Here is a 23,298-nt window from a genome sequence, read left to right as displayed (position 1 = left end):
AACTGAAGTTTTCTTCCTCAGGAGAGCCAGCAGCCTCAGTGATGACTGCTGTGGGGCATCTAAATGAGTCCCACACTTGATCTGCTCATCTCCATTCCCGCCCCCACTGGCTCGAAGTGGAAAGAAACCCATCTCCATATCAATTAAGGGCTCGTCCCCGTAAAAATCTGAACTTTAATCAGTTTCCCACCAGAGGTAGATTACAGACCCAAAAATAGACCTGGTTCCTGTTTCCTGCCTCCATGGTGGAAATTCATCAGAGTGTGTGAGACGTCTATGTTACGGTAATGAGGTGCTCACTGTAAACTGCCACCTGTTGCAGGCAGACCTGCAGCCTCAAAGCAGGGCAGGGACGGAATTGCCATTGCCTGTGAAGGCGACCGCGACCTTAAACCTCTTTCTGTCATGCTTCTTCCATGTTGGAACAGGCGACATCTTCAACATCAGTCAGTTTGCCGCCCATCATTGTATAAGAGAGGTCACTGATGCTCTATATACAAAAAGAGGGGAATAAATTGCATTCTCTTTTCAGAGAGAAGCAGGCAGAACAAGCACACGTCTTCACCAGGAGAGTAGGCTTCCCAGTGATGCAGGGTGCCATTGACAAAACATATTTTGCTTTGCGGTCGACACACTTAAATTCTGAGATGTACTGCACTGGCAAAGGGTTCCACTCCCTCAATATTATTATGTTTGCTATCCTGGCAACAGTCATGATGCCTTTATTCTGTGCCAGTCCACTGTACCATTAGCATTTGCGCCACTACACTAAACCAAAGGGTGGTTAAGGGCAACAAGAGCTATCTGCTGATTGTCTGGCTCATGAATTTGCTCAAGCCATGTACATACGGAAAGCATACACATAACCCATGCTGCTACACAAAATGCCATCGAGCTGAAGCAACACTTCTGCTGCCTGGACCAGTCTGGAGGATCCCTATCATACTCTCCAGAGTGTGTCTGCTGAATCTTGCACACTCTGACCATCAGGATGGCACGGCCTTTGCAACCAAGTATACAGAGAGCAGCTGAAGAGGTGGAGGAGGAGGAGGCAGATGAGGAGGGGAAGAGGAGGAGCAGGAGGAAAGGTGGAGGCAAGCAATTCAGCCCCTTTCCAGCTGGTATGCCCATGATCAGATCATCCAACTCCGGTTCTAGGGAACGCAACCCCAATTCCCCATTCAACACTAGAGCTTCCCTCTTTGACTGCCCATCACAGCATCCTCTTGGCCACAATACTGAAATAAAAACCACCAAAAAACAAACAATCCAAACCCACTTTATCAGTCAAACCATCCAATATTCCATACAAAAGTCAACTAATCACCCTTGTACATTCCCTTGATGTGTGTCTTCCATGTGCATACAACTGTTCTACTGCTCCTGTGCAGTGCTACCTCAGTGACTGTAGCATGGCTGGTGGAAGGCTGTTGACTTTCAGTCGGGGAGACTGAGAATGGCCTTGGAGGATGGCCTCATGCAGCTCTGGCCCTAGAAGGACTGGCTTTGGACTGGGCTGGCTACCTGACAGGCAACCATCTTCAGCTGATTCATCAATGACCTTCCTTCAATCATAAGATCAAAAGTGGGGATGTTCGCTGATGATTGCACAATGTTCAGCACCATTTATGACTCCACAGATACTGAAGCAGTCCGTGTAGAAATGCAACAGGACCTGGACAATATCCAGGCCTGGGCTGATAAGTGGCAAGTAACATTCGCGCCACACAAGTGCCAGGCAATGACCATCTCCAACAAGAGAGAATCTAACCATCTCCCCTTGACATTCAATTGCATTACCATCACTGAATCCCCCACTATCAACATCCTAGGGGTTACCATTGACCAGAAACTGAACTGGAGTAGCCATATAAATACCGTGGCTACAAGAGCAGGTCAGGGCTAGGAATCCAGTGGCGAGTAACTCACCTCCTGACTCCCCAAAGCCTGTCCACCATCTACAAGGCACAAGTCAGGAGTGTGATGGAATACTCTCCACTTGCCTGGATGGGTGCAGCTCCAACAACACTCAAGAAGCTCGACACCATCCAGGACAAAGCAGCCCGCTTGATTGGCACCCCATCTACAAACATTCACTCCCTCCACCACCGATGCACAGTGGCAGCAGTGTGTACCATCTACAAGATGCACTGCAGCACTACACCAAGGCTCCTTAGATACTGCCTTCCAAACCCGCAACCTCTACCAACTAGAAGGACAAGGGCAGCAAATGCATGGGAACACCACCACCTGCAAGTTCCCCTCCAAGTCACACACGATCCTGACTTGGAACTATATCGCCGTTCCTTCACTGTCGCTGGGTCAAAATCCTGGAACTCCCTTCCTAGCAGCACTGTGGGTGTACCTACCCCACATGGACTGCAGCGGTTCAGGAAGGCAGCTCGCCACCACCTTCTCAAGGGCAATTAGGGATGGGCAATAAATGCTGGCCTGGCCAGCGATGCCCACATCCCATGAATGAATAAAAAGAAAATAGCAGGACCATTAGTGGTGGGAAAATAAATGCTGACATCCTGAGAGAAGACAGCAGGTTCATGCTCCATAGTACCACTTCCACTCCCTCCGGGTGGCTCCTCGGCAATCCAAGCAATGTGCTGGAGAACAGATTGCTGAACTGTTTTGAGACTCTGCAAGCCCCCATGAACACTGGTATCTGCAGGCATAACAGCAGCAGTCATTTGTGGTAGAAAGCTGAACTTGCATTGCTTCAGTTTGAGCTTCCACTGCAGCACTCAGACTTTGGGGGTCTTCAGATGCTGCTTCATGATTGGGTCCTCAAGTGTGTTAATGCTGCTGGCCACCAATTCCAGGCTGTAAAGGATGGGCTTCAAGTTCTGCACAAAGCCATGTGCAAATTTGGTGCTGGACTCCTCCATGCTGCTTGACAAGTACTGTCACCTGTCCAGGTAATGATGGAAGAGAAAGAGGTGGAAGAACAAGAAGACAGTGATGAAGAGGAAACACTGTCACTTGCAGGCTTTCTGGTAGGTGTGCCAATGCATCAAGCATTTCTATGTGCATACCCATCAGCCTTTTTCTGTACGCCACATCTTATTCCTCTGCAGCAGAACTCATGTACAACCTCTCCCTCCAGTGAGCTCCCACCTGCTCAACCCTTTTTGGCTGCAGGTTACCCATGCCCGGTGTCTCAACACATGTGGATCAGCCCTCTAAGCTACTCTCTAAAGTACACTTAGTGTCAGTATCTGAGCTGGAGGCTATGAGTGTGAGAGCAAGTGACAGTGTTTACTCTTCATAACTGTCTTCTTGTTCTTCTACCTCTTTCTCTTCCATCACTGCCTGGACAGGTGACAGTACTTGTGTATCTGAGAGGAGAAAGGTTCAAGGGTAGGGTTGTGGTGAGTGGTGGGGATGAAGCCAAGAGGTGCATCCTTTACCACCAGCAGTGAAGTGGGACGTGAAAAGGCTGATTCGGTATGAGCATACCGTCATGTAGGATGGTTTCAGCCCCACCACTGACCATGGCTTCAGTCATGGCAGTTTTAAAAAATTCATTCATGGGATGTGGACATCGCTGGAAAGGCCAGCATTTATTGCCCATCCCAAATTGCCCTTGAGAAGATGGTGGTGAGCTGCCTTCTTGAACCGCTGCAGTCTATTGTGTGTCGGTGGTGGAGGGAGTGAATGTTGAAGGTGGTGGATCAGGTGCCAATCAGGCGGGCTGCTTTGTCCTGGATGGTGTTGAGCTTCTTGAGTGTTGTTGGAGCTGCACCCATCCAGACAAGTGCAGAGTATTCCATCATACTCGTGATTTGTGCCTTGTAAATGGTGGACAGGGGAGACAGGAAGTGAGTCACTCACTGCAGAATTCCTAGCCTCTGACATGCTCTTGTAGCCACAGTAGCTGGTCCAGTTCAGTTTCTGGTCAACAGTAGCCCCCAGGATGTTGATAGTGCGGGATTCAGCAATGGTAATGCCATTGAACATCAAGGGCAGATGGTTAGATTCTCTCTTGTTGAAGATGGTCATTGCCTGCCACTTGTGTGGCATGAATGTTACTTGCCATTTAATTGCCCAAGCCTGGATATTGTCCAGGTCTTGCTGCATCTAGATACGGGCTGCTTCAGTATCTGAGGAGTCGTGAATGGTGCTGAACATTGTGCAATCATCAGCGAACATCCCCACTTCTGACCTTATGGTGGAGGGAACGTCATTGATGAAACGGCTGAAGATGGTTGGGCCTAGGACACAATGCTGAGGACTCCTGCAGTGATGTCCTGGGACTGAGATGATTGACTGCCAACAACCACAACCATCTTCCTTTATGCTACATATGACTGCAACCAGTGGAGAGTTTTCCTACTGATCGCATTGACTCCAGTTTTGCTAGGGCTCCTTGATGCCATACTTGGTCAAATGCTGCCTTGATGTCAAGGGCAGTCACTCTCACCTCACCTCTGGTGTTCAGCTGTTTTATCCATGTTTGGACCAAGGCTGTAATGTGGTCAGGAGCTGAGTGGCCCTGGCTGAACCCAACTGAGCGTCAGTGAGCAGGTTATTGCTGAGCAAGTGCCGCTTGATAGCACTGTTGACGACCACTTCCATCACTTTATCGAGAGTAGACTGATAGAGCTGTAATTGGCCTGATTGGATTTGTGCTGTTATTTGTGGACAGGACATACCTGAGCAATTTTCCGCATTGCCGGGTAGATGTCAGTGTTGTAGCTGTACTGGAACAGCTTGGCTCGGGGCGTGGCTAGCTCTGGAGCACAGGTCTTCAGTATTATTGCTGGAATGTTGTCAGGGCCCATAGCTTTTGCAGTACCCAGTGCCTTCAGTCGTTTCTTGATATCACATGGAGTGAATCGGATTGGCTGAAGACTGGCCTCTGTGGTGCTGGGGATTAGGAGGAGGCCGAGATGGATCATCCACTCGACACTTCTGGCTGAAGGTGGATGCAAATGCTTCAGCCTTGCTTTTGCACTGATGTGCTGGGCTCCCCCATCATTGAAGATAGGGATATTTGTGGAGCCTCCTCCTCCTGTTAGTTGTTTAATTGTCCACCACCATTCACGACTGGATGTGGCCGGACTAGAGAGCTTAGATCTGATCCGTTGGTTGTGGGTTCGGTAGTTCTTGTAGTTCTTATTGCATGCTGTTTCCGCTGTTCAGCATGAAAGTAGTCCTGTGTTGTAGCTTCACCTCATTTTTGGTATGCCTGGTGCTGCTCTTGGCATGCCCTCCTGCACTCTTCATTGAACCAGGGTTCGTGTACCAGCTTGATGATAATGGTAGCGTGGGTGATATGCCAGGCCATGAGGTTACAGATCGTGGTTCAAAACGATTCTGCTGCTGTTGATGATCCACAGCACCTCATGGATACCCAGATTTGAGTTGCTAGATCTGCTCAAAATCTATCCCATTTAGCATGGTGATAATGCCACACAACACGATGGTGGATATCCTCAATGTGAAGTTCTAATGATGGCAAGCACTGTATTTGGATCAAAATCCTGAAACTCCCTCCCTAACAGCACTGTGGGTGTACCCGCACAAGATGGACTGCAGTGGTTCAAGAAGGCAGCTCACCACCACCTTCTCAAGGACAATTAAGGATGGGCAACAAATTCTGGCCTTGCCAGAGACACCCACATCCCATGAAAGTATAAATAAAGAAAACAACAAAATGCTTGGTGTATTGTGAGACCTGCCAGAAAGCCTGTGGTCAATGTTAAGGAACATAGAGGAGTCCAGCACCAATTTGGTGTAAGGCTTTGTACAAAGCTTCGAGCCCATCCTTCCCAGTATGGAAGTGGTGGCCAACTCCATTCACACACATGTGGACTGGACCATGATGTCTGATATGTCCCAGCTTCCATTGCAGCACGAGCAGCAGCCACTCAATATCTGAGTGCTGCCATACAAGTTCAGACTGCTGCCATCATGCTTGTAGATTGCAGCATGCAAAGGGGCTTGCAGGCTGCCACAGCAGCCCAGCATTTTATCCTCCAACATATTACAAGGACTGCTGAGGCACCACCCTGGGGGAGTGGCAGCAGCTGCCCGGAGTGTCTGCTGTTCTCTCACAGGAAGAAACCATCTGTCCTCCCAAACCTGCCACTCTGCCATTGACCTTCCTGTTGCCTGTCAGCCAGTCAGGCCAGACTTCTGTCACCCTTGCCAAGATGGTGCAGTCTGATGCTGGTCCATCTAGGCCCAGAGCTGATCGAGACTGTCCTCTAAAGCCATCTACAGTCTCCCCACTGAAAGTCGGAAGCCTTCCACCAGCCATGCTACAGCCACTGGGGGTAGCACTGCATAGGAGCACTAGGACAGGCAAAGGCTCTCAGAAGACAGGCACTAAGGGAATGCGCAAGGGTGAGTACTTGAGTATGTATATGGCAAAATTTCATTTATAAATTTTCATCGGAATGTTTATTTTTTGGTGGCTTTTATTTTTAGATTGTGGCCAAGTGGGCACTGTGGTGGTCAGTGTTAGAAAAGGTGTGGACTGTTGGTGACTTAGGAATTGAGATTATGGTTACTGGCATCACACAGATGAATCCTTCATGGCAGAAGAAGGCTGTCTAAGCTGCCTCCTCCCGCTCCTCTTCCTCTTGCTCCTCAACTGCTCACTGTATAGCTGGTTGAAAGGGCTGTGCTCTCATGATGGCGAGGTTGTGCAGCAAGCAGCAGACCACCATAAATCTTGACACCCGCTCTGCTGAGTGCTGCAGGGCTCCTCCAGAGTATTCAGGCAGCGGAATCGTTGTCCAAGCATGCCAATAGTCTGCTTTATCATACTTTGTGTGGCAGAATGGCTTCCATTGCATGCATGCTACACATGTGTGCATGGCTTGTGCCCCAGAGTCATCAGCTGTGTTATATTTGGATAGCCATTGTCACCCAGCAGCCACCTTTTGGTTTGTTAAGGTGGCTCAAATGCAGCTGGCTCAGTGGATGACCACAGGTTGAAGGCATCATGACTGCTGCCAGGATTGACCTGCATGATTCTCTGCCGATGGTTACACACCAACTGAATGCTGAGGGACTGAAATCCCTTTTGATTCTGGTATTGAGCAGAGTTAACCTGCAGTGCCTGAAAAGTGTGGAGTCAATAACACCCTGCATCACGGGGAAACCTACAGTCCTAGTGAAGCTGTGTGCTCACTCCACCTGCTTCTCTCTGGTAAGAAAGAGTGAAATTTAGCTAGCTCTCTTTGAGTAGGGAACCTCAGTGACCTCCTGTGTGACAGTGAAACGCAAACTGTAAGATATTGCAACTTCCTCCAGCTGCTGCCTGGAAGGAGCCCGATGCATAAAGGTTCATGTCCATGGTCATCTTTGCAGTCACTTGCAATGCGATCCCTGCCTTGCTCTGAGCTGCAGATGGTGACAGATTTCAGTGCGAACATCTTTACTGAAGCACAGGCATCTCACACACTGTTTGTCCCTGAGGTTCGGGTAAGAGAATTGCTCCCTGAGCACCCTGGGTGGATATGGTCTTCTGCTGAGAGCCCTTCTCCCCCTCCTTCTCCTCCCTCTTCCAGCAGCTTGTCCTGCTCTGCTGGCCTCTGTTCATTCTCCAAGTCATGCTGTATTCCAAGGAGAGTTCCTACTAGTGCGCCCATGTCTGGGAGAAACTAATTTGTGCAGAAACTTTGAAGTCAGCAAAATGTCCTTCAGCAGTTACCACAACATTCCCTGCAGACTTGAAGCAACTATAGAAAGCACAAACACTTCTCAAATCATAGCAACAGCCAGAAGAAATCAACCAGCAGCTAACCTGTAGGTACTTTATGTTCCCTTTAAAATAATACTGGTGGGGAGAGTGGGGGAGAGGAGTTCCTTCTTGCTGCTTAATGCGTGTTCAGCTATGCAAAGTTAAGAGAAAGCATTGGCTGGAGCATTGAGCTCCAAAATGGCCACTGCCATCAAATCCATGTTGTACACTGATTGACATCATGATCTGCATGCTCTGCATATTTCACTGCGCCTGCACCAATATGGCGCCAACGTGATTTGCCCCACAAGTGTACATGCATACGTCAGTTGCCATTTTGTAGCTCTAGGGGCACTTGTTATACCCAAAAAACAAGTTGTAATGAGCCCAAGTCTTCGGCCAAGGTATTTGCTAATACTTGCTTTTACAACCACATCTTTTTTCTCAGCATCTATCTGCATCTCCAACTCTTCCATGTGAACCTGGATCAAATTTCAGCCAACTTGTCTTGGATCCATCCATGATCACTGATATCTCTGTGATATTCAATGTTCCCCTAACCTCTGTTTTCATTGCTCCATAAATTCCACTTTCTCCATCATGTGCTGTCGTATGCACACTCCCAATTTCTCTCTTCAGCAACCCCAACTTATTTCGGAGTTGTCCTGGTCCTCAGTTCCACATCATCATTTGGCTCATTTGATGCTTTATCAAAACACTCTTCTCCCTTTCAGGCAGTAGGGATGGTGATCTTTAACAGTCTTGGATGCAGTCTATCTCGAATCTCTCTTCTTCCTTACTTTAGTTGGAATTCTCTTCCTCAAAAAGCAGTAGAAGCAGAGTCTTTGAATATTTTTAAGGCAGAGGTAGATAGATTCTTGATAAGCAAGGGAGTGGAAGGTTATCGGGGTTAGGTGGAAATGTGGAGTAATCAGTTCAGCCATGAACTTATTGAATGGCGAGCAGGCTCGAAGGGCCGAGCGTCCTACTCCTGCTCCTAATTCGTACGTTCACGTGTTCCTATGTATTCATTGCTTCTTCCAATTTCTCCCCTTACTGTACTTTTCCCTAATCCTTCTGATCTTTTCTTTGTTCCTCAATAATCCAGCCTCTACAAGGGCCTCAGCTTCATCCCGTGGCACCTCCACTCTAACAAATTACAAGCTTGACATGACGAGCTGTTATTCTCCTACCTTTACCTCTGTGCCTTTTTTTTTGATCAGGAGGCTTCACCCAACACATCGTTCTTTCTCTTGCCTTCAGCCTCTGTGATCCACAAGGACCCTCCCTTTCACTTTCTTCCTTCCCTTAAAATGAGTTTAATGAAGGGACCACATCCAAAATGTTAACTCATCTGTTCTCTCCACAAATGCTGCCTAACATGCAGAGTATTTCCAACATTTTCTGTCTTTTTTGTGTTAACTAGTGCATCATTTTTGTTTAACAAAAATAAAAGTTTTATTTAAAACGTTAATTTAAAACTTTTCCAAGATCCATGTCTAACAGGAAATACAAAAATTAATTGCATGAAGAAGGCATTAATTTGAGAAAATACTCATTGTGGTCCTCTCCTCAAGGAATCAGCTATACTTAGGAAACTGACTTAAATGAATATATCAATGGATCTTTGAAACTTCTACTCATAGGACCAGGAAGTCCCTCGGAGCTGCTCTCTCAGCTCCATTGGAATTTCCCTAGATGTCTGGCAGAAAACCCATTTATATGCTTATCAGGATTTCTGGCGCACTTTGGGCAAAGTTACAGTGGCAAAGCAGAGCAGCTCCGAGGAAATTCCTGCCTATTTGGTAGAGTGTTTCCTGATAATTCTGGTCTATTCCATCCTTGTCTCAAGTGGACTTTACCCCACTTTGGCCTGACTCAATATCCATGAGATTAAAGAAGGACACAGAGAAAAAAGGGGCAGCGGAGAGAAAGAGGACAGAGGCCATTAATGTCCATCCAAGCATCAAAGAGACTGTTATATCACTGCCACACCATTTAGTGCTGTTCGAAGAGAGTATATTATAGTCCTGAACTGACTGGTGTTCAGGGTATGTGGCTTGAAAATACAGCTTGCACTCATCACCTCATCAAATATGAAATTCTCCCTATATTACTGTGAATTGTTCTATGCTATTTATTGATCTCATTTATCCGAGTTATATCAGTTGTACAGGAATGTAATTAGTAACAGGGTCAGAAATACATTCAATATTTTTTATCATGCACAGATTTTTTGACAAGCTGACAGCAGGCTTGTGAAATCTGTATATGTAATCAGGTTTTGCGTTTTGTTTTTTTGACTCCTGAAGACAGACTTTCTGGACAAAAGGCCTTCGAGCTGTCCATGAAACTGCACAGTTATGATGTCCATTTTCTAGAAATGTGGGGATTCTTAGGAAAAAACCCCACAAAAGGCAAGATAACAACAGGACACCCGTGTGATACCATTATCCTAATTATTTTCATATACAAAATGGAGGGAATTTTAACCCGATAAAATGAGTGGGTATGGGTCAGGTGGGAGGTTAAGTTGTTAAAAATTTGAATCCTGATCTCAACCCACCTCCAATCCATCCACTTCTGGTTTTAATGGAGGCAGGACATAGGGGGTAGGGCAGTAGTGGTGGGTGAGTGACCACCCTTTCTAAGGAGGTGAGTTGGCACTTTAAATGTTATTATGAGGCTGCAAGCCTCATTTGCATTCACATTTTTAATATAACAATGGACAGCTCAGCCTTGGGAAACCCAGCAGCTAAAACCAGGCAAAGACTGTTAGATCCAGGACATTGGCACCTTTCCACCTACTTGCTGGATCCAGCGTGCCTGCCTGGAAAACCCCTTGTGGTCGGACATCCCTCTGACCCTGCTGATCTTCCCACGACCTTCCCCTTGGGCTTCCAATCTTCCAATCCCCCAACCCAGGCCTCTGACCTCCACCCCTCATCCTTGAGGCCTCTGATTCCCCCCTCCAGGCCTTCGATACCATCCCCCGAGGCCTCCGATCCAACCCCAAAGCTTCTGATGCCCCTCCTCCCAGCGCCTCGGATAGGACCTCCCTCTAGGACCCGTAATTGGTCCCTCCAAAATCAACCCCAGGTCAAACCACCCCCCCCACCCCCGGAATCGAATCCCTGCCCCCAAACCAGCATCAATCCTGATCGTGATCAACTACCCCACCACTCCCCTCCGGGCACAGGCTTACCTGATCCTATGGCCTCCCCTAGAGTGCTGTTCCCACCACCACCAGCGAACCCTGACTGAAAGCCAAATCTGTCAATCAGACTGGCTCTCGGGCAACAAACCTTTCGGTGACATCACATTCATGACAGCTTGTGGGAGAACGCTGATTTCTGAGTTCCCCATGCTCGACAGACCCCCAAACTCCTGGCGGGTCAGGTAAGTTCAAATCCAGCTCAATATTGTCCCCTCTTGTATGATCTTTTTGTATAGTTGCATTGCATAATGAAATACAAATGTAATATTCTCAAAAAGTACCTTGGTTAATATATTTGTGTTGCTTGTGGCACAGTGTTAGTATGTGGGTTTATTTTGTCCAGAGAAGCTGTCCTTGTTATAATACCTTCCTTTTTCAGAGAAGCTATCAGCAGAGTGTGTGAAGCTGTACCAGGCGCTAAAGGGGCTTTTCGAAAGAGAAAGGTATCCCATCAATTCTTTTTTTTATATTTGAGTTGCTCGCAACAGAAGCTGATTTTTCTGTTTTCTGGACATGTGATAATGTCTAATAATCTATCTCAGAAAGGTTAATTCGACGAACCTGTGCTCCCAATAGGGAAATTGCAGTCACAGACAGCAAAGGTCAGAGATAGGGTGACAGCATTGTTGTCCTTATTGTCTGGCTCATTCTCACGCTAGAAGCACAGGATCATGGAATTAGCTCTAAAATAATTTTTGTTTCTCATATGAATTATTGAAGTTGGAAATCCTGGTTTACCCTTTTAACAAAAAGCTTTGAAGCAAGACACATTAAGAATGTTTTTACTTTGTTTCAGTTATTGGTGCACTGCTTGTTCCTAATGAGTCTTCCCCCTCCTCCTCCCACATGCATCAAAGCAGCTATTGCATAACAAAGTAGAAATGATTTACAATTCCCTTCACTCTTTTGCTGGAATGTTTTTGTGCTCTGTAAGAAGGAGCTTCATTAAATAAAGAATCAAGCAGTCTGAAGCAACACTTGTCAAATATATTGGTGGAGTTGCGGACAGTGATGAGGATTGTCAGAGGATACAGCAGGATATAGATCGGTTGGAGACTTGGGCGGAGAAATGGCAGATGGAGTTTAATTCGGACAAATGTGAGGTAATGCATTTTGGAAGGTCTAATGCAGGTGGGAAGTATACAGTAAATGGCAGAACCCTTAGGAGTATTGACAGGCAGAGAGATCTGGGCGTACAGGTCCACAGGTCACTGAAAGTGGCAACGCTGGTGGATAAGGTAGTCAAGAAGGCATACGGCATGCTTGCCTTCATCGGTCAGGGCATAGAGTATAAAAATTGGCAAGTCATGCTGCAGCTGTACAGAACTTTAGTTAGGCCACACTTAGAATATTGCGTGCAATTCTGGTCGCCACACTACCAGAAGTACGTGGAGGCTTTGGAGAGGGTACAGAAGAGGTTTACCAGGATGTTGCCTGGTCTGGAGGGCATTAGCTATGAGGAGAGGTTGGATAAACTTGGATTGTTTTCACTGGAACGACGGAGGTGAAGGGGTGACATGATAGAGGTTTACAAAGTTATGAGTGGCATGGACAGAGTGGATAGTCAGAAGCTTTTTCCCAGGGTGGAAGAGTCAGTTACTAGGGGACATAGGTTTAAGGTGCGAGGGGCAAAGTTTAAAGGGGATGTGCGAGGCAAGTTCTTTATACAGAGGGTGGTGAGTGCCTGGAACTTGCTGCCGGGGGAGGTGGTGGAAGCAGGTACGATAGCGATGTTTAAGAGGCATCTTGACAAATACATGAATAGGATGGGAATAGAGGGATCCGGTCCCCGGAAGTGCAGAAGGTGTTAGTTTAGGCAGGTATCAAGATCGGCGTAGGCATGGAGGGCCGAATGGCCTGTTCCTGTGCTGTACTGTTCTTTGCTCTTTTCTGCCATACTGTGGCTGCAGTGTGTATTATCTACAGAATGCACTGTAGCAACTCCCCAGGCTTCTTCAGTAGCATCTCCTAAAGCTCTGGCCACCACCTCAGACCTAACAAGTGCATAGGAATGCCATCACCTCCAAATTTCATAGATAGAGAGATACAGCACTGAAACAGGCCCTTCGGCCCACCGAGTCTATGCTGAACAACAACCACTCATTTATACTAATCCTACATTAATCCCATATTCCCTACCACATCCCCACCATCTACCTACACTAGGGGCAATTTACAATGGCCAATTTACCTATCAACCTGCAAGTCTTTGGCTGTGGTAGGAAACCGGAGTACCCGGCAGAAACCCACACAGTCACAGGGAGAACTTGCAAACTCCGCACAGGCAGTACCCAGAACCGAACCCAGGTCGCTGGAGCTATGAGGCTGCAGTGCTAACCACTGCGCCACTCTGCCACCCCAAATTTCCTCTCCAAGTCATGCATCATCCATTAGACATATATCGCTGTTCCTTCATCATGGCTGAATGAAAATCCTAGAACTTTACAGCATCATGGGAGGTCCTTTATGGACTGCAGTGGTTCAAGAAAGCCCACCACCACCTTTTCAAGTGCAATTAGGAATAAACAGTAAACACTGGTCTTCCCAGTGATGTCCACTTCCTGAGAATGAATTAAAAAATACTGTTCATTTTGTCCCTTTTATTTTGCAATTTTCAGAGTTAAGAAGTGAAAAGAAAATTTAGTTGATCAACATAGCTGAAAAGCAGAATTACAATCCAATGCTTAAATGTAAAGAAATCATTGCAACTTGGGATAATTTATGAGGTGCATGAGTCACAGTTTTCTTTGTTAGCGTCTTCCTGCAAGTAATGGTTTGAGTAAGAGTTTTTGTGTAACTTGCCTCAACAGCCACCAAGTAAAGCATTGTCTAATGTACTTGGTAAGAGCAACCTGCAGTTTGCCGGAATGAACATCACTCTGAATATTTCAACCAGCAGCCTCAATCTAATGACGCCTGACACTAAGCAGGTAGGCAGCTTGTTAGAGATATGAGCTAGTTTGTGAAGAAGGTAAAGCAGCACGATGATAACTAGCTATATATTTACACAATGCTGCTTTAACCACACATCGCAAATGTAATATGTATATAGTGTCAGTTGTATTAAAAGCTGCAAGATAATTGTAAGATATGTAGGAAAATGTACGGTTGGGATGACCATTAGATTTGAAGTGAATTAAATTTGGACATGCTGCTGGACATTGTGGAGAATTGCTCAATTTGAATTTGGGAATTTGGCTCCCATTTTTAAGGATATAATATGAATATGTGTGCAATCAGTGTCACAAAGTCATTTTATTTGTAAAATACCTGGTGGGTAGCAGGTGGTAGATAAGCAGTCTTGAGATAGGGATGTTTCTGTCTGACCTTATAATCTATTGAGAAGGTGTCTTTGGATGGATATTTGTCTAATCTGTAGTAGTCAATTGGAAGGAGGGTTTGCCGCCTGGGATAAGAATATTTCTGTCTAATATAGTTTAGTGGGGAGGAGGAACAAAACAGAAAATACTGGAAACACTCAGCAGGTCAAGTAGTATACATGAAGCGAACTGACAATGTGATATTTCACATGTGTACTCTTCATCAGAACTCAGTTTGCATTGAATATGTGTCATCTGATCTTTAGTAATCTAATTGCAGAGGATCAGTTGCTTATAACTGAGATTCTATAGTATAATTGAAACTGCTTTTTTCATGGGATTTATGTGACTTTGTCATGGTGCTATCTGTCTGTCGATATGATATTTCACCATGCTCAGCACCATTTGCATATCTGTAAGAAAGAATAATGCAAAAGTGCTTCAGTAGATTTTATCTAATATTCATTATTATTCTCTGTCATTAGATACTGAATTCCTTATGCAAATGAGCATGCTGGGAACTGTTCCCCATGTAGGAATTTATGCAACACTTGGATAAATGAAAAATGCTTCAGTATAAAATAATCAAGATTATTTTGTGTATGCTTTCATCGGGTACTGGCTTCTTTTTGAAAATAAATACTTGAAAACACTTGTGTCCTGTTTGCTTGCTAAGAAGCATGGATATATCATACAATAACAGCATGCTTTTGATTTTTATAGAAATTGAGTATCGATTTCATTCCATCAACTTCTGGGTTCCTTTAAAAAAGGGCACACTAAGGACCTGTGGTAGATTGCACCACGCATTTGTAAACCTGCTAGGATTTAGTTTCTAAATGGTGGAATGATATGTTTGGTGGACTTTTAACTACCTCTGAGGAGAAATTACACTTGGCTTTTCCATTGAATCAGCCACAACAAAATAATAATTTTTGATGGCATAAAAGCTATTCTGGCCTTGGGAAAAAAGGTATTCAAATAGAATTGAACTGTACCACCTTAAAATGAGAATCATACACCACAGAAGGAAGTCATTCATCCCATTGTGCCAATGCTGGCTCTTTGAAAGAGTTATCCAATTAATCGCACATCCCTGCTTTTTCTCCATAGCCCTGCAGATGTTTCCCTTTTAAGTATATATCCAATTCTCTTTGAAAGTTACTATTGAATCTGCTTTCATCACCCTTTCAGGTCAGCATTCCAGATAACTCGCTGAGTTAAAAAAATTGTCCTCATCTCCCCTTTGGTACATTTGCCAATTATCTTAAATCAGGAAGCTGCAGCCAGGTCCCATGGGAACAGTCCCTAGTACTTGGAAGGGATCATCGGCTCCAGGATCATGATCAGGAGGTGAGGGCAGGGGAATGTTTTATTGTAGGGACGGGAGTGGGGGGGGGGGGAAGGCTGAAGATCTGGGCTGGGGGAGGCTGGAGATTGGGTTTGGGGGGGGAGCAGAAGGTAATGATTGGGGCTGATAGGGGATGGAGAAGAGGCTTCAGGCAGTGATTGGGTAGAAGGGCGTCTTCCCGTGATCAAGGGGAAGTGATAGCCTGGTTCTAGGAATGCCCAAGGCTTCCTTGTGATGCCCAGAGGAGGACTCCTGCCCACCTTGATCCTGAACCCCTGAAAAATAACTTTTAAACTTATCTGCTGGGCCTCTTCTTACTCCCAAAAGGTTTTGGCTGACACTGCATCACCCTCCCCCCACCTCTCTTCACCCTGCTCAGGCCTCTAGTTAATATTGCTCATTGTTCATATCCCTAACTGCATATTTAGAGTAGGACCCCGTTTCCTTCCTGTGGATGTTCTGCTCACCTGCTCAAAACAGCAGTTATTATGGGGACATGCCGGGAGGAAGCAGGATTGTTGGGGGTAACTGATACCTGTTATTTACCTGCCCTCCCCACACCCCCACCTTGGTTTCAATGAGATGGTGGCAGTTAAAATTGGGGCCATTTCTCTTGATGTACTCTATCAAAATCCCTCATCATTTGCATACCCCTCTAGTAAATCTCCCCTTAACCTTCACTGCTTCAAGCAGAACAATCCCAGATTAACTGCCAGAAATAAGCCACTTGACTCCTGCAAATTAGTTTTTACTCCACTCTGCATAGGCAGTAAGGAATGGAATGGTGGCTATAGCAGAAATGTAAATTTTCTATTTGTATACTTATAAAATAATTCAAAGATGCGAAGTGTATTCCCAGGATGAAAATCAAAAAGCTGTTGAGCTTGTTAACGTGGTTGGACATTATTGTCATAAAAGTCAGCAAAATTTCTAAAACACCTGATGATTGTTGAAATCACATCACTGATCTGTGACAGAGATGTCCAATTTTCTTGCCTTTGATGGCCGCTTAGGTGTCTACCAAATATGAAGTTTGAATCCATCTTCCTATTATTTTGCATCTATCTCAAGTTACCAATACTAACTGATGGTGTTGTTTTGATTTAGAGGGTGTCCATCTATGAGGCATTAAAGTTAAGAATAGCCCCCTTCCAAATCTCCTGGCCCCAAAATACAAACAGAACAAATCATTGAATAATAAATGTAAGTGTAGGTAGGACTGAGTTGCCTGGACATTGAAGGCTACATTCCAGAGGACGGGAAGCAATTGTGGCCCGTGGGTCATGTTTGGACTTCACATGATCTATGGTGTAGTGTTTAACAACAAAAATTGATGTTGTTGGAAATAAGAAATACAACACACGGATGCATCAAAGGAGAAAATCTTGGACGGTTGTAATATATCACCTTGTGGCATGCAGGTCTGATAACCTCTGACAACTATAGTGATTCTGGTGAGTGCTATGTTATTTTTGCAAACCCATGTTGCTTTAGTTATTAACAGGATCAGCTATTATAATCAAGAATGGTAAAATGTTCATTTTAATAATGCACAAATTCTTTTCTAACATAATTAAATGCTCTCGGATCATCATCATTTGCTTTTGTACAGATTCAACCCTCAGCTTTCTGAAGTTAAGAATTCTTGAAAGTTCCTATTATTAGTGCATGCTGAACGTACTGCCAATTGCAAAACTCTTTTCCTACATCTCCTCAGACAGTTCATCGAAATCCATGTGCTTGGGATCAGAATAGCAGCAAGCCTTCTAGATTTCTGAAGAGCAGGAGACGGCTGCCCAGCTGGGGGAAGGTGACATGGTTGATGAAGGTGTGGAGATGAAGAGGAGCAATAGTGGCCATATGAAGAACAGATCATGGAGTGTGTAGTCAGTTGGCCAGAGACTTTCTCTCATCTGATGATACCTTCCATTGCATGACACATGTAAAGAAGAATACATCAGCCAGAGCCCACAGGTACTGTCCTTTGATCTGCTTCATCACAGCACTTGTGGACTCTGGCTGATGCATTCTTCTTTATGTGTGTTGTGCTATGGAAGGTATCATCATAGCATGTATTTGTGAGGGAGAACTTTACTCATATGTGAAAGGCCAGAGACCCTTCAGGACATTTTGCAACTTAGGCCCATAAGTGCATAACAAAATGTTTTGCAATTTTTTGATTTGTTTCATGGGTTGTAGTGCAGTTGTTAAAGTATCATCTCTCCAGTTGATGTGATATAAATACTTGTAAGGCTCCATCTCCCACCCGCTTGGCTGGAATTTGTTGAGCTTCTGGCACGGGCTCCATGGCGTGAGTGGGGCCAGTCGCTGGCCATGGAGTGGAGTGGCAGTCGCTGGCCATGGAGCCTGGCGCCAGGAATGCTGGGCCCGATCTTCCCGGTGGTGGGGAATCTCCATGGAGGCACATCTGCCGGTCCACAGCAGGGCCCGGATTTCAATATTAAAATAACCCATTTAAATATATTTAAAGGGAAGCCGGAGCGATCTTACTGGCAGTTCCGGATCTTCTAAGCGACGTGCAGCACTCCCGCGCCTTCACCTTCCCGTCCAGGGAAAGCGGCGCCACCGAGGTGGGGAAAGGAAGAACTCTACATTTGTAGTGAAGTGGGGGTGAGGGGAGGGTTAACTCTGCATTGTCAGTGTAGTTGGGGAGGGTGAAAGGGTAGATCTTTGCACTTAGGTCAGTTGGGGGAGGGGTGGTGGTGAAAGGGGTCAATGCTGCACTCAGTGCATTTGGAATGGCAAAGGGGTAATCAGGGCTTTTCTGGTGTAGTTGGGGGGCTGGGAGTTGGTCAAACTTTATTTTTTGTTGCAGTTGGGAGGGGATGGGGGAAACTTTGATCTGTCAACGCAGGCCTGGCAGCCCTTTAAAAATGGCGCCAACGCCTGCGCAGAAACAGGCGACATTGTTGACAGCGTTGCCGAGGCCGCCCCCACCTCATGATTTGGAGGGAAGGTGGGTGACTGCCCCGCTTATTATAATGAGCCGCTGCATGCTACATCACGGTGGTGTGTAGCGCATATCTTTTTTGCCTGGCACAGCTCCTGGCGGCGGGAAAATAAAATCCAACCCACTGCATGGGAATATCACTTCATACCTAAACACAGGCAGCTGAAGGCCACCTTGAGAGTTACATCAGGGCCTCATCGGTTGTCATTGTGGTTGGATGTGCCATTCCATCCTGAGAATGAATTTATAGTCCACAAGGTGATACCTAAAACCTCTAATTTGCATAGATTTGTTGCAAACCTACTGAGTATTTCCAGCATTTCTTGTTTTTATTTCAGATTTCCAGCATCTGCAGTATTTTGCTTTTATTTGTTATTTTTTGTTGCTTTTTGAAATAAATAACTTCTTATTCCTGGGTCTTTTTTCCAACCATGATGATTTTCATTTACATTTAATGTAAATGTTGCACATCAATTCACCCTGGCACTGAAAATGTTATGGTTATTGAAGAGTGTTGCAGAATGATTTTTCCCTGTAGCCCTTTCTTTATAACTTATATTAAGAAATCACAAATTTTCGGAAGCACATATTGTGAAGTGCTTTCTTGATGTAATGTTAATGGCATAGCTCTATGATTGTTGGCCTCTGGTATCTCATGCATGAACCTAGGCAGTAAAGGCTTGGCAAGCTATTTGACCATAGCGTCATTATTTATGTTCCTATTATTTATACTGGAAAAGCTGAAATAAAAACAAGAAATGCTGGAAATACTCAGTAGGTCTGGCAGCATCTGTGCAGAGAGAAGCAGAGTTAACGTTTCAGGTCAGAGACCCTTCTTCGGAACTGGATTATTAACGGAATTATTATAAAAAATAACAAATATTGGATCATAAACTTATCGAAAGAAAAGTAAAGAATCTGACTCCAGATGGCTGCCAATTACCAATAGAACCTGTAAGTTGAAGTGGGATCACTATTGTTGTGCAGACAAATGTGGCAGCCAATTTATACGCAGGAAGGTCCCACAAACGGCAAATGAGAAAAATAATGAGTTTGATGTGTTTTGTTGGTACTGGTTGAGAAGGAGTGTTGGCCAGGACTCCAGGAGACCTCTGTGTTCTTCAAAAAGTGCCATAGGTTTTTTTTATATCTATCTGAACTAGCTGCTGAATAGCAGCTTGATTAACATCTTGCCTACAAGATAATGTTGCTGATACTGAAGCACTGCCTTAGCATTGTGCTCATTCCATGAAGTGGGACAAGAAACCTACAATCCTCTGACTCAGATGCAAGGATGCAACCAACTGAGCTTGGGTTTCTAACTCTCCTGCATTCTTGGAATGAGTAATTTGCAGCAGTGCTTGGGATACTATGTGACTCAGGGAAAACAGTTTCTATATGTGCAGTTCAGGTTGTCTAGGCCCTGCTGGTAAGCCTCTATTCAGAAAGTTTCTTTACTGGTCATGAGGATGCTGGCATTGGAGCCAATGAAAATCAGCTGATTTTCCTGAATCTCAGAGAGTAACACAAACAGGGGGAGGAAGGGAGGGAGGGAGAAATACCATCTTGGGGTGGGGGAGAGAAAGCAACACAAACTGGGGGAGGAGGGAGAGGCAGGGGACAGACGGGCCTGCATGTACTTATAACCATAGAGGAGACAGTGTTCGCCATCATTGATGCGGCCATGACTGAGGCTGTGGCCAATGGTGGCACTGAAATCAGTGAAGATGACAGTATGCTCATACCTAATAAACTGTCTCACACCCCACTTCCCCCTCATCCTACAATCTTGCCAATACACCAACTGTTGATGGTGTAAGCATACACCTCTTGCTTTCCCCCACCTCTCCTTACACAACCCTACCCTTGTATCTTTCCCCTTTTAGATACACAAGAACTGAAACATGGTCAGACAGTGGTGGAAGAGAAGAAGGGGGAAAAGCAAGAAGACACTGATGAAGAAGAAGCAGCATCACTCGTTCTCACACTCACAGCCACCAGCTCAGAAACTGACACTGCATGCATTTTGCAGGGTCTCATGGCAGTTCAGCAATCTGGCCTCCAACACATTGCTAGGATTGCTGAGGCATCGCCCTGTTGGAGTGGCTATGGCTCCATGGAGCACAGATCTCTCTTAAGATGAAAGCATTCATCCTCCCACCACTGCCACTCTGCCAGTGCCCTTGCTGTCACAGTCAACCGGCCCAACTACTGCCACCCAAGCTGAGGTGGTGGAATCAGAAGCTGTGCCTTTCGGGGCCAAAGCTGTTCGAGGTCCTCCTGCAAGGCTATCTGCAGTGTCACTGAACATCAGCAGCTTTCCACCAGCCATTCTGCAGCCACTTGGGTAGCACCATGCAGAAGTGCTAGGACAGGCAAAGATGTACGGAAGACAGGTACTAAGGGAATGTACAAGGGTGATTAGTTGACATTTTGTATGCAATGTGGCATGGTTTGGCTTGTAAAATTGGTTTAGAATGTTTGTTTCGTGGTGGCTTTATTTGCAGCATTGCCGTCAAGAGAATGCTCTGATGGTCAGTAACAGAGGGAAGTTGAGGGGGTGAATTTTGTTTTTGTGGAAAAATGGCAGCCCGCACGCACAGGCTGCGTGCCACCATGCCACCGTGATCTTGCGTGCAGCAGCTCATTTAAATATGCAGAATGGGCTGCTCCCCACTCCCCCCCCCGCCCCCCCCACCGCAATCACGTGGCGGGGCAGCCTCAGTGATGGCATGAATGGCATCAGCAGCCTCTAAGTTGACGTTGTGGCCATTTTTAAAGGGCTGCCAGACCTGCCCAGAGACTGCAGAGATGAACTCAATTACCCCCTTACTACACCGCAAATAATTGTATGCCCCGTTGCAGAACCCCCACCCCCCACCCCCTGCCTACTGCACTAAGTACAGAGGTCACCCCTTCCCCCTCACACCCCTACACTACAAATGCAGAGTTGACCCCATTCCCCCCATAACTAGACTAAAAATCCTAAGGTTCCCCCTTCCCCACCTCGGTGGCGCCAGCTTTCCTTAGATGGGAAAGTGAAGGCACGTGAATGCCACCCGTCGCATGGAAGATCCCGAAATGCAGGTAAGATCACGGGGAATTGTATTTAAATGTATTCATGACCTTTATTTAAATATTTAAAGTTGGGTCCCGTCGCCGAACGGCCCGGGGCCGCCACAGAGCCTCGCCACCGCCGGGATGATCGGGCCCGGCAATCCTGGCGTCGGGCTCCGTGGTGGCCCGCTGCCGCTCTGATCTTCTGCCCCCCTCCCCCTGCCACATAGCCCGATGTCGGAAGCTAAACAAAATTCAGCCCAAGGTGTGTGACTGCTGGTGATTGAGGATTTGGGGTTGTGCTCATTGATACCACAGTTGGATGAACTGATCATGAACAGCCCGGAAAGAAAGGTTCTGATGAAAGATCACAGACCTGAAACATTAACTCTGCTTCTCTTTCTACAATGCTGCCAGACCTGCTGAGTATTTCCAGCATTTTCTGTTTTTATTTCAGATTTGCAGCATCCGCAGTAATTTGCTTTTATTATAGTGGAAATAAAGGGGCTGTGTTGGTTGCCTCCTCTTTTCCTCTTTCTCCTTTTCATCCTCAGCTGCTCACCATATACCTGGTAGCAGGTCGGTGAGGTTGTGCAGGAGGCAGCAGGCAGCAGAGTGGTCCAGGCAGCAGAAGCGTTGCTTAAGTACCTGCCTGTACCATACCTTACGTAATGCTTCTCAGTTATATTTTGCGTGGCAGCATGGCTTTCATTATATGCATGTGGGCTATGCGTCAGTGGGTTGTGCACTGGAGTTATGAGCCAGGTGATCAGTGGATAGACCTTGTCACCCTAGAGGCCACACTCTGGTTTGCCCTGGTGACTCAAATATAGATGGTTCAGTGGACTGCTGCAGAATGAAGCCATCATGACTGCTTCCAGGTTAGTGTACATTGACCTGCATAATGTGCTGACTATGGCTGTACACCAGCTGGATACTGAGGGAGTGGAATGCCATTCCATTTGGGGTACATCTCATTGTGGGCATGTGGCACCCGCAAAGCAACATGCTCGTATTCAATAGCAACCTGCACGATGGGGAAACCTGCAGTCCAAGCAAAGCCACTCACTGGCTCCACATGCTGCTCTTTGGCGGGAGAGAATGAAATGTAGTTAGCTGTCTTGCATTACAGAGTGTCAGTGGCCTCCCTTATGCAACAATGGCAGCAAATTGGGGGCGATGTTGCAAGTATCGCCTGTTCCAGCCTGGAAGGAGCCGAAGTATAAAAGTTCATTGCCACGGTCACCGTCACAAATATTGGCAATGCTGTCCCTGCCCTACTCTGAGGCTGCAGTTGGGACTGCAACAGTTGGCAGATATCCATGAGCACCTCTGTGATGAAGTGGAGGTGTCTAATGCACTGCTACTTGCTGAGGTTGTAAAAGTGACATGAGGAAAAGCTTTTTCACGCAGCGATGGGTTAAGGTCTGGAATGTGCTGCCATAGAGTATGATGCAGGCAGGTTCAATTGAAGCATTCAAAAGGGAATTAGACAGTTATATGAAAAGGAAGAATGGGGCAGGGTTATGGGGAGAAGAGTGGGGGGGGTGGGTGGCACTAGGTGAAATGCTCATTAGGAGAGCTGGTGCAGACACAATGGGCCGAATGGCACCCTCCAGCACTGTAACAATTCTGTGATTCAATTCTGAGGTTGAGATAGGAGAATTGTTCCCTGAA

The 23,298-nt window shown here is 46.0% G+C and overlaps 1 protein-coding gene across 1 annotated transcript in view; it reads left to right on the top strand.

Moving 5' to 3' along the window:
• Positions 1-23,298, top strand: part of LOC137368711 (SHC-transforming protein 3-like) — a 253,126-nt gene that overhangs the window by 81,474 nt on the left and 148,354 nt on the right. The window contains exons 3-4 of the mRNA XM_068028882.1: positions 11,302-11,365; positions 13,733-13,852. Of these exons, the coding sequence (XP_067884983.1) occupies positions 11,302-11,365; positions 13,733-13,852 (184 nt within the window). The remainder of the gene's footprint in view (positions 1-11,301; positions 11,366-13,732; positions 13,853-23,298) is intronic.

The sequence above is a fragment of the Heterodontus francisci genome, chromosome 4, assembly GCF_036365525.1.
Source record: "Heterodontus francisci isolate sHetFra1 chromosome 4, sHetFra1.hap1, whole genome shotgun sequence".
NCBI lineage: Eukaryota > Metazoa > Chordata > Chondrichthyes > Heterodontiformes > Heterodontidae > Heterodontus > Heterodontus francisci.
This window is presented reverse-complemented; position numbering and strand designations above follow the sequence as displayed.